General features: G+C 32.1%; 1 protein-coding gene across 1 annotated transcript; it reads left to right on the forward strand.

Moving 5' to 3' along the window:
* Positions 1-949: 949 nt before the first annotated feature.
* Positions 950-10,155, forward strand: LOC146528761 (glucose dehydrogenase [FAD, quinone]-like). The gene is made up of 6 exons (XM_085203363.1): positions 950-1,108; positions 1,706-2,125; positions 2,659-2,889; positions 8,039-8,171; positions 8,512-8,631; positions 8,870-10,155. The coding sequence occupies exons 2-6, from the start codon at positions 1,711-1,713 to the stop codon at positions 10,107-10,109; spliced, it is 2,139 nt and encodes a 712-aa protein (XP_085059489.1). The 5' UTR covers positions 950-1,108; positions 1,706-1,710; the 3' UTR covers positions 10,110-10,155.
* The last annotated feature ends 2,464 nt before the right edge of the window (positions 10,156-12,619 follow it).

Genomic DNA, 12,619 nt, shown 5'->3' on the forward strand with positions numbered 1-12,619 from the left:
ATAAAATTTTTAGCGTTTTTTGTCTTATCTATAAACCTTTATTAAAAATGTAAAACGTTCCCGTTAGTTGACATAAAAAAGCATAAATCGTAAAATATTATACATTATTTTTCACTGCAATTAATAACCAATTTTAATCTGTAATTAAAAGCTTTTTAAATTTTATAAATCCATAGCCGTCCGGCTAGGAAACAAAGCTTTTGCTAAGTCACCCTGGGCGCCCATTTCTCTGTAACGGCAAGAACTAACTATTATATCACCAATATTTAAAATTAGAATATACAAATAAAATATTTTTTTTTAGTTTCACGTTGTATGTTTGCACGTACGGACACAGAGTGTCCTGACACTTCGTTCTTTTTGCCTAGAGGGAACGAAGTGTTAGGAAGTTTCTTCTCGTTTGTACCTAATATAATAGATATTTTTAATGTCAAGCAATTACAGTTACAACTTATATATACACTAGTGGACCCGAACGCGGCTACGCCCGCTTGAACTATACGAATATTTATTAAATATATTTATGAAATTATTTTCAGTTTTCAATAGAGAGATGCGTTAAGCAAGCTCATTTTGGGTGTCGTTTTCTAACAACAAACTTTGCAAATCGTTGCTTAGCAACGGCGGTTGTTACAAACATGGCGGAATAAATTGCATGCATGCAATTAAATTAGCGGTTTGGCCCTGATTGCGTAAAAGACAGACAGACAGACAGACAGACAGAGTTACTTTCGAATTTATAATATAGGTATGGATGCATGGATATATAAACAAAAAAACACAAAAAAATATATATTAAAAAAAATATTTTATACATATTTATATTAAAGAGCTTTTGGTTCGCTCCATTTTGGTTATCACCTGACCCCGTACACAAGTTTTATAATGAAAGGAAACACTTACCGTGTTAACGCGAACAAATGGCTAACATACATTTATCGAGTCCGATGTTGTTATACCACATAGCGGTATTTCAAGTGCACGGCCAGGCTCAGGAGAGGTTCCACCGAGCAGTCACTCAATGCTCGTCTGCTGTAAGCACAGCGTGGCTCTTGGGATACAAGAAATATCGTGTTTAAAAACATATAGTACTTAAGTACTTAATTAGGTAAGTTTAGATTTTTTGTTAATATTAGTATTGTTATTGGGAATAATTGGTGTTTTGTTTGGTATGATCATAATATTAATAATAAAATTTCAAAATATATATTTTTTATTTTTGCATTTTGGCCATTTTGACAATATAATTAAATAAAAAAAAATGAATTTAATTCTATTTCTATTATATGCAAATGTACGCTGGCGGTTGTTAATATATTTTTTATTTATATGCAAAAATATAATTAGTTAATATGGCATCATTTGACCTTAGTTTCAGAGTAAATATTTTAGATTCTAAATATAAAGCAAAATAAAAATCAAAAAATTGTAATATATAAGAAGACCTTTTATTTTTCATGAGGAGAAATAATTGATAAATTAATCAATATACTTATTTTAATTTATGTAACTCTAATTGTGTATATCATCTTTAAAATAATACTTTGAAAAATATTTACATAATTTTTATTAAAATATTTTTTTATTTATATAACAATAAAATAAATAAAGATTAACTATGTCACGGATAAGGAGTTATAAGATAAATAATCAAAGACATGTTATTAGAGTTAATACCGTTTTAAGTGTTTTTCTTTGTTTACAGGAATTATGCAGTATATAATTTATACGACCTTGCTTTTAAGTGCGTTTATTTACACGAAAGCGTTAGTTCTCTATGACGATGAGAACTTCGCTTATGTGGAAGATGAACCGAACAATATAGACCGTAGCCAAGAAAATAAAGCGAACGTTCAAAGTTTTAGAAATGAACGTATACTTTGGCCATATCCTTTAAACAACAAAAGCGATCCCATCAATGGTAACGAGAGGCCTGGCTCACTGGAAAATAGGCAGCACTTATCCAAGCTTAAAGTGCAGAATAGAAAAGCTAGATTTGGTTACTGGTCCTACCCCCAAAGTCCCATAGTCGATATGATGATGCAAACCTTCGCTGTGAACTACTCGCCCGCGAATGGGAATGATCCATTTGACTTTTTAAGGGACTCGTACCCGTTACCTAAAGGTGAGTATAAAAAACGAATTCTCATGCAGCAAACATTGTTATCGAGAAAACAATGTTATTTTTGAAACAATAACTTAACAAAATTCATGGCCAAAACATAGATTTGATGTATTAATAGTATATTGTGTCAGCTTACATTTAATTAGTTTAATTTGTGTATGAATTTCACAATACAGATTAAGTCAGATTGTCAAAATAATTGGCGAGATGTGGGACGTACGATTAATTAAGGTATCGCCACAAAGTAATTGAAGCTTTGTATTTTTAAACATGCCGCTCTTTTATTCAATATATTTAAAAATATTTATGTCTTAAAAGGTTCGTGTCTATTACAAAAATAATATGTAAAAATTTCTCTAATTTACTAAGCTTTAAATATAGTTTGAAGAAGTAATATTTATTTATAATTCTATTTCAGAATTGATAAAATTTTTGAAAATAATTTGTTAATATATTTATGTTCGCCTGAATGAAGGTAAATATATTATTATATTATATTTATTTTGTAACTAACATATAAATATTTCATATAGGTTTAAGTGAGACATCGGACGAATACGACTACGTCATAATTGGTGCTGGATCTTCAGGCTCGGTTTTAGCATCTCGTCTTACCGAAGACAAGCCTCGGGCGACTGTCCTGGTCATAGAGGCTGGCAAACCTGAAATGTTACTATCAGACATTCCAGCTTTAACTCAGTATCTACAACAAACTGACTATGTTTGGCCGTACACTATGGAACACCAGCCTGGTGTCTGTATGGGTAAGTGTAAATATTTTTAAAAGGATGAATTAATAATAATAATTATTATTAGACTTTAGCTTCACGCTGTATCCTGCATATACCAAAGTAGGAAGAGGCAGCCTAGTGTTAGGACACTCCGCTCCTCCGCCGAATTATAGATGCATTTCGTGTTGAAGGCCCCCTTGCGCCATGACTGGCTTCACAATTATACCTATTTAATGATCAAAATTAAAAATAGTTTTTATTATTTAAATAGTTTTTAATAGAAAATGTTTATTCCAAACTTAAAAGCTACTCCAGAAATGAGCACTTAGACAATTTAGCATATATTAACCGCAGTAAAGTAAGCTGCAGTGTTTTACTCGCGGAAAGCACAAAGACTTGCACAAAGAAAATTTTCATTTCACCGCCCGCATATAATTACTGAATAATCTATATTTAGTGTTAATATATACTTAGAGGATCCTACTTCCCTCTTTATAAACCATTACTGAGCTAAGACTCTCGTAGGTATATGTAATAGGTGGAACCATTTTTTAAAAAGTTAGTCGGGCTTAAAATGTACATGTGGTCATACTTTACGTATTCTTTTTATAATCAGAACTTTTCAATACTAAGTATATAATTTTAATTTTATAGTATATAGTTTTGTACACGAAAAACAATTGTCCCTTGACTTCCCGATTGGAATTAAGAACAAGATAATAATAGTCAACTTAACAAGAAAAACCTATCCTACTTTTCTCCTTATAAACTATTTATGAGCTACTTTCTATAGATGGTAATAGTGGGCACTTAGCAATCCACACAGTCAGTCGGTGTAAAAGTTTACTGTATATATACACAATATATTAACAAACAAACATATTTTACTTTAGAGGCCACTCGAGGAAATGAAGTATTAACTTAAATTTATATTTTCATTTTACTCAACACGAAAATGTCTCCAGAAGTGTCTCTTTGTCGGCAGAGAGTTTGAAACGGAGTCTTAACACTAGGTTCCCACTGCCTACCCTGCAATGTGCGGGAAACAACGTGAAGCTGATTTAATTTGATATAATTTATGATTTTTTCGCTCTGGTGTCGAAGTAAAGCGCGACGTTGAGTTCCACCACTCAACACGCAACGCCTCCAAAATTCGTAAACGGAGAACGGAGTGTCTTAACACTTGGTTTCCTTCTGCCTACAGTGCTGTGTGCGGGATACTGCGTGAAGCGATAGATCAAACATACTTTAGCTATTCTATTTTTCACAAGAACTTTTGAATAGAAGCCTAGTAATATAATTTTGTAAACGAAAAGTGCCTTTGCAATTGCAGTTTTAAACGAGATAACGAGCTAACTTTAATACTAACGTTACATTTTTCCTCAATAACGTCTATTGAGAAAATATTAGTTTTCACACTGTATTTAAAGAGAGAACTGCTATTAAGGTTATAACGATTTAGTTTGTGTTAATAAAACAACTGTACTATTGTAAATCCAGATATTATATTTTTTTTAGCGACTCTCTGTACTCCGCACATAGCAGGGTACGCAGAGGGAACCTAGTTTTAAGACGTGAAGATAGATAAGATGCCGAATTCTGGAGGCAATGGGTGTTGAGTGGCTTCGAACCTTGAGTTGGAATCGAACCCAGAACCTATCGCGTTTACGGTTACACTTCGACGCAATCGCTATATAAATGTTTTAATTTTTATTTAAACATTTTCTCTCAAGAGAAATTCATATAGGCCACAAAAAAGTGTTAACTCCCGCTAATGACTGTAAGTGAAAAGTTTAAACAAACTTTAAATAAAACTGACCTACGTAAAAACAGTTATGTTTCTCAGACCAAGTACAATTTATCACGTACTACATACAGTTCAAGCACCGTTAGTGTCCTTCTTGTTACTTCACCGACATTAAAGAAATGGTAAATTTATTCATTAAACGCAAAAAAAATTGTAATCTTAAAAGTATATATCTTAATTGATCTCATATGGCGATTCAAGTTGATTTACTTTGAAGTAATTAAAACGCTAAAGAGAAAAGTATGTTTTACTGATGGTAGTTATATTTGGCATACATTAGGCAATTTTTTTTTTATATTATTAAAATAATATTGGGGCCAGAGGTGGTGTAGGGGCACAAGTGTGTGACCGTAAATGGGACTGGTTGTGGGTTCGATCCCCACTCAAGGAATAGTGGCAAAGCGTGGCGCTGAGTTCCGCTACTCAACACGCAACGCCTGAAAATGTCTCCCATTTTCCGCCAAATAGAGAGAGATTTAGTGGAAGATGGGGATCGGAGAGTCTTCAGACACGGAGACACTAGGTTCCTTCTGCCTGTGTGCGGAATACAGCAGGAAGCTCACATATATATATATATATATATATATTTAATATTTGTTATCAATGTTTTACCGTAACACCAGCTACATTTACATCGATATACGAGTATATCACTGTAAACAAAGAGTCCCAAGTGGAATGTTAATTTCCAACTACGGTCAATAGCTGTAAAGTTTACACAAATAATTGTTGCAAAATTTATTTGAATTCAGTCATCGATCAACGCTTATAGTTGGAAGTACTCAACGCCTGGAGATAGCTTATAAAAACTAGTTTAAAAAAAATAATTATTTCGGAAAAAAATATCTAAAAATTGACAATACTAATTAATATAAATAATAATATGATAATTACAATTCTATGGAAGACACCGGTCAAACATAAAGTTCGCTCTATAAAACTATAATGTGATTTTTACACACATAGCGATGGCAAGTACAACTAAAAAGGAATGAATAAACATTCATTGTTATCATAAGTAAATAGTAAAACTGCGCTTAAATATAGAACATATAATTATACTCTCAAATTCGAATCCTGACATACTCATCATTTATCAATACAGGGTAGGCAAAGGGAACCCCGGGAACCTAGTGTTAGGACACTACCCACTTTCTGCTGAATAAGTCGTATTTTTACTTACATTAAATATAAATGTTGATGTATCCTACGTGCTAATATTTAAATGATATGCTGCATCTTACAAAGTAACTGCCCTGAAGGATGGATATAATTTACATGTATATAACTCGCACGCATTTGTAATGCACTTAAAGCAAATACTTAGAGTGGGTGGACGTTAGTATAATCAAAACAGCCACTTCAATATGTTTATGTATATAACATAAATATTATGGTGTTATATAATAATATTACACATAAATGTTTGTACGCGTGTACGACTAAAGTAGTTTTTCCACTGTAAATCCCTGGAAATGAAAAATGAAAAATATATAGCTTCATAACTTCTTCTATAAAACAGTGAAAATCCCATAAAAATAAGTCCAGCTTTTCCAGAGATTTACTCGGACAAACAGACAGATTAAACTTTAAAATGTTTTTTTTTGCGTTTTAATATCGTGTTATATATTTACATAGGTTCAAGTGTAATGAGGACTTATCTGTGAGCTTTTAACTACAGAAACTGTGACCCAAATATTGTGTGAGTGTCCTCTTTACAGCAGAGAGAGAGAACCCAAAAGGGAAAATAAATAAAAAACTGACAATTAAAAATATTGATAAGGGATAAAAGACCCGGGACGCATTTATAGGGTTCTCCAGAAGTGTCATATAATACAACTTATTATTTAATATGAAAATTAAGCTATTGTTATTAAAAGAGGAATGGATTAATTTGAGAAAAAGAAACTAAATTTTAATATTTACGTTAAATAGAATGAGAGTGAGTGTGATAGAGTATCGTTAATGTTACACTTCGTTCAATTTTAATCCAATATACCGTGTAATTACTTTTATAGATGTAGACAGATCTCGTTTTTCTTCAAGCATCGCATCTTCGCTGCCAGTAATAGCTATCTTAACACTAGGTTTTCTTGACCTGACTACGCGCGTGCAGATCGCTCTATACAAATACTAGTGACTATAGCTAAGAATTTAATATATTCTAATCTTTAGTATATAAATGAATTGTATACTTTATTAAAAATATAATATTTCTCAGCTATATATTATCAGTTATCAAACTATACAAAACATTCTTAGTTAGGGTGTATAATCCGTCATTTAAAAGAAAGAATACAAACATTCGAAACTAGCGGACGCGCGCAGCTTCGCTTGCGTATTTAAGAGTGAATTCTAATAACCCATGAAACATGTGTTCAATGAAATATTTTTAAGAGTCTAAATTTCAAATTTTATAAAAATTGGTGGCGATTTAAAGATTTTTCCATACAAACTTTCAACCCCTTATTTGCACCCTTAGGGGGTGAATTCTAGAAAACCATGAAACACATGTTCAATGAAATATTTTTAAGAGTCTAAATTAAAAATTTTATAATAATCGGTGGAGTTTTAAAGATTTTTCCATACAAACTTTCAACCCCTTATTTGAACCCTTAGGGGAAGAATTCTAGAAAACCATGAAACATGTGTTTAATTAAATACTTTAAAGAGTCTGAATTTCAAATTTTATAAAAATTGGTGCCGATTTAAAAAAAATCTATACAAACTTTCAACCCCTTATTTGCACCCTTAGGGGGAGAATTCTAGAAAACGATGAAACACGTGTTCAATTAAATCCTTTTAAAAATCTAAATTTCAAATTTTATAAAAATCGGTGCCGATTTAATTTTTTTTCCATACAAACTTTCAACTCCTATCTCACCCCTTTAGGGTTAAAATTTTTCAAAATCCCTTCTTAGTGGATGTCCAGATTACGACAGTAAACATCTGTCCAAGTTTCACGTTTCTACGCACAGCGGTTACGGCTGTGCGTGCGTCTTACCTCAGTCAGTGAGGACAAGTCCTTTTATATATATATAGATTACTTAGGAAATATGTTTTATTGTTGAAATATTTTATTTAGCTGCCTATAGGTATTGTATGAGTGAGTGTTTAAGGATTAATTATAGATTATAGGGAACGATATATAAATGTAGACGTTTTCTAAGTCTGTTTAGACAAAGTTTGAAATAATGTTCCGCAATCTACTCAACTACACAGCAAGCAGCGATTATTGTCCCTAAAAATCATCATAAAGAAAAAATGCTATGAAATTTTACTAAATTCAGTCTGCCCACACAAATATCGTTATAAGCTTGCACATATATCATTTTATATTGGTAACTTTCAATATCACAATTTAAATCATTTTAGGCAGCGAAGAGCAACGTTGTTACGTTCCACGAGGAAAAGCTGTAGGAGGCTCTAGTGTAATAAACCACTTGATCTACGCGAGGGGACGTCCACAAGACTGGGATAGAATTGCAGCTGATGGAAACTATGGATGGTATTTAAATTAAAACTAATTATTTTATATATTAAATTTCATAGTTATACAATAGTTTTAATATAACGTAGTATAATAGATTTATAAGTTAAAGAAATGTAAATTTCTACGAATATAGGTCTCTGAATATTAAATTAAATGAAAATATACAGTGGCGGCTATAAATCTTTAAGCTAGCTCAGTATAAGGCTGGAGTAATACAGTACGCGTATAAGTAGAAGTATTGTATAAAACATTTTTTTAGTTTTTCCATACAAAATTCTGGTAGTGTAATATTTCCAACGAGGCTTTTACTTTAAATAATATTAAAAAAAATACAATTATTATTTTCTTATTTCAGGTCATATGACGAAGTGCTGCCTTATTATTTAATGTCTGAGCGAGCTGAATTGAAAAAATACAAAAAATCTTCTTACCACGGCCGTGACGGTGAAATGACTGTTGAAAATGTTCCCTTTAAGTAAGAATTCATTATATAATTATTATATTTTTTTAGTTTATTGCTTTGTAAGGTCTAGTGTGAAGACACTCAGTTCTCCATTTTCCGTTCCAACTCAAAGTCATTGATTTTACAATCAAACGTTGATTTACTAGATAATAGACATGATAGTCTCACTCCGCCAGGATAGCTTTTTTATTTTATTAATTATAATTGTTGTTATTTATTTAAAATACTATTATTTTTTTTATTTTTTCAGGACGGGTTTAGTTGAAGCATTTCTTGCAGCTGGCAGATCGTTTGACGTGCCTACTGTAGATTATAATGATCCTGAACAATTAGGTTTTGGATATGTACAGACAATTACAAATAAAGGTCATCGGCTTAGTGTTGCTAAAGCTTTCTTGCATCCACACAAACGTCGTAAGAATCTACATATTATCACAGAAGCTAGGGCTACAAAAATCGTTATAGAACCCCAATCAAAAAGAGCATACGCAGTAGAATACATCAAAAACAACATCAAACGAACTGTACGTTGCAGAAGAGAAATTATTCTGTCGGCTGGGCCTGTAGCATCACCTCAATTACTGATGCTATCTGGCATAGGTCCCAAAGAAAATTTGCAAACACTCGGAATACCTGTTTTTAATGATTTAAAAGTTGGAAGAAGTCTTTATGATCATATTAGTTTCCCCGGAGTTATTTTCAAGTTGAACTCAACAAACGCAAGTCTTATGGAACCTAAAGTTGCAACACTTTCAAATTTGATGCAGTGGTTGCAATTCGGTGACGGTCTTTTAACGACTCCCGGTGGAGTAGAAGCTATAGGTTATTTAAAAACGGCTTATTCTGATTCTAACCTACCAGATATTGAATTGGCCAGTATCGGTGGATCCCTTACACTTGACGCTGGTGGTGCAATTAGAAAAAGTTGGAGAATATCGGATAAAACGTATAATTATGCGTTTGCGCAATTGAATCACGTTGATACGTGGCAGGCTATACCTACACTCTTGCAACCAAAATCCAAAGGTTACTTAGAACTTCGCGACACGAGTCCCTTCTCCCATCCTAAATTATACGGCAATTATTTAACTGACCCTACAGATTTAGGTTCCTTAAGAGAAGCTGCCAAGTATGTCATTAAATTAGGTCAATCTGAAGCATTTAGAAGACACGGGGCCTCGTTATATTTGCCACCCTACCCCACGTGTTCGAACTACCCTTCAGATTCCGAAACATATTGGGAATGTGCCATAAGAACTATGGTCGTTTCTCAGCGAGATCTGACATCTACTTGTAAAATGGGGCCTCAGAGTGACCCTGATGCGGTAGTGGATCCAGAGTTAAGAGTATATGGCGTGGTCGGTTTAAGAGTAGTTGACGCTAGTGTAATACCTCGTCCGATCAGTGGAAAAACAAATGTTGCTGAAATCATGATTGGTGAGAAGGCCGCCGATTTAATAAGAAAGACCTGGTTAAATGTAATTTCCTAATGATGTGACATTTTAAATTCTAATAAACGTTCCTAATAAAATCGTAGTTTAATAGTTTTATTTTATTTAATTACACATACATTATTATTTATTAGTAAATAATGTGTGATATTTTGCAATTTTTTTTACCTTATAGGAAAAAAATCTTCTGAATTTCTTATTATTTCTATTATTTATTTATTTCTTACTGAGTCAGAATGTAGTATATAAAAAAATATTTTAATCTTATTTTTAAACTGACAAACTTATTTCTCTTAAAATTAGCTCATACTTTTATCTTACTCCATTTTTGAGCCCAATGCTAATTAAAAACGTATAATGAAATGGAAAGTCATCATTTGATTTTCACAGCAGTATCAATAGCAGTAGGCTACGAGATGGAATTTTTTGCCTCATCATTTTAACCTCGATAATAAATTGAGAAACGGTAAACAAAAGATCTATTAGGCTTATCAAACCTATTCATTTAATAGTTAAATATTCTGAAAGGAGAAATAATATTGAATTTATATTTTTAGCTTAATTCGTAAGTTTTTACCGCATTTTATATTACTTTTTAACCGAATTCTTTTTTCGAAAAACAAAGGAGGTTCAAGATCGATTTCTTTGTCATATGTGGACTGATTTCAAAATTCTATTTTGTTTGAAAAAGCGTACTTGCTCATTAGTTCCATTACCACCGAGGATATGATGAGGAATCGCATGGAAATCGAGGGAATCTCTCACATTTTGTAGATACGTACTATGTGTTTTATTCTTGTAGTCATCACCTAATGACGTTACTAACTGATGATGATGATGATAGAGAGCCCATAGTTCCTGAGAAAAAGTCTTGACAGACGATCGGACTGACGGACAACAAAGTGATCATACAACGGTTTCGCTTTTCCCTTTCGACATACGGAACCCTAAAAAAACAGTAATTGTAACCATTATATATATCTACTTTCTTTTTATGTTATAGCGTATAAAATTAGCACACACAGTATTAGTTTTGTGTTTTTGTAAATATGCTATAGGTACTCAGATTAGCTTAAATACTCGTAGTTATGCTTTATTTGTATAACAGTTCTACTTCTCGGTGAAATTGTAAAGCGTCTTGAATAGAAGTTTATTTAACCGACAAAGTTACGTATTCAGTACGTGCAGCTCTATAGTAGACGCTAAAACATTCATATTCCTTGCAGTGCCGTGTTTGATTATCATTTCTAATAAAGTATATTGGTCCAGAAATTACCGTTTCTATACATAAAATAGTATATAGTATATGGCAAGAGAGCATAAAACTTGCTATTTCAATTTCAGCTCTTTTCGCAACAGTATGAGTTTACTCGGGTTTCCGAGCAGTTTCAGAATAGATGAAGATGGCAACTGTTAGCACTAGTATAGAATTAGAATTTGAGATTTAGGCGCATTGTCTCGTTCCTTGCTACTTAACAACCGCAATTTTTTTTTCGAATATGGTTAATGCTGTTAGCCCTATTGGCTTTTAGAACGACACTGGTTGGGTAGGAAGAGGGTACTCTATTCCTGAGACCCCGGTTAAATACTTTACTGTTATACTATATAATTTTCATGAACAAAATATTTTATGCAATATATTTTACATTTTTAAATATTAAATATTTAATTTCTTCAAGCGGGAATCAAACCCACAAACGGTAACGTTTACAGGCGCGCGCTTATGCGTTTGAGCCACGACGCTGTCGCCTGTCACTCCTGTCGGTATAAAATTTTTTTTTTTACACTCGAAACGCCATAAATTAAGAATTGAACTGAACTGAATATTAGTTTAATATCCAAATGTATTTTATTGTTTTCTAGAGAGAAAAATATATATTAATAATGTTTTTATAGATAAATAAATATATAATTAAAACATTTCATTCTCAAACTATAATATATTTATAGATTTTGCAGGTAAAAAAAAGTATATAGGTACAAGGCTTCAAACGTTTGACCTGTGACATGTTAATAGATTTTTATTTTTTTAATGAATTTCATTCATTACAGCGAGCGATGCGAACTTGATTAACAAGCTCGACGTGCAAGGGTGAAGTGTGAAGTGAAGCTATCTTTTATTATATGAAAAAGGTTTTGCGAGTGATTTTTGTAATTTATACAGCAGTGAGAATTCTAGAATATCGAGGACGAGATAGCACGGAGAGCGAGCGGGGGTTGATGAGTGAAGCAATCGAGATAAACAAAATTACAAGTTAACATCATATTTTTTATATTATGTAGATCTCTTAATTTGATGTATGAAATTGATTTAATTTTATGATTTCAAAAATAATTATCTAAATTTAATAAATAATTACCTAAGTTTAAAATATTCTATTGAGAATATTTACTTAGAAGATTTTAAATTGAACTAATACAAAATATTAAAGGATTATTGCCAAAATACTATAGTGAAAACTGCATTTCAAACTGTATAGCCGTTTCTGAGATTAGCGTTCACAAATGCACAGCAAACAGACAAACATAAAATTAAAAAAAAAAATTAT

The sequence above is a fragment of the Heliconius melpomene genome, chromosome 19 (genome assembly GCF_056956725.1).
Source record: "Heliconius melpomene rosina isolate 202511_hmr_F chromosome 19, ASM5695672v1, whole genome shotgun sequence".
NCBI lineage: Eukaryota > Metazoa > Arthropoda > Insecta > Lepidoptera > Nymphalidae > Heliconius > Heliconius melpomene.

Bases quoted from the DNA above. Each gene is read 5' to 3' on its own strand.
- LOC146528761 (XM_085203363.1), top strand. From the start codon at position 1,711: ATGCAGTATATAATTTATACGACCTTGCTTTTAAGTGCGTTTATTTAC. The intron at 2,126-2,658 runs GTGAGTATAAAA...TATTTCATATAG, and splicing joins CTCGTACCCGTTACCTAAAG to GTTTAAGTGAGACATCGGAC. The intron at 8,632-8,869 runs GTAAGAATTCAT...TTATTTTTTCAG, and splicing joins GTTGAAAATGTTCCCTTTAA to GACGGGTTTAGTTGAAGCAT.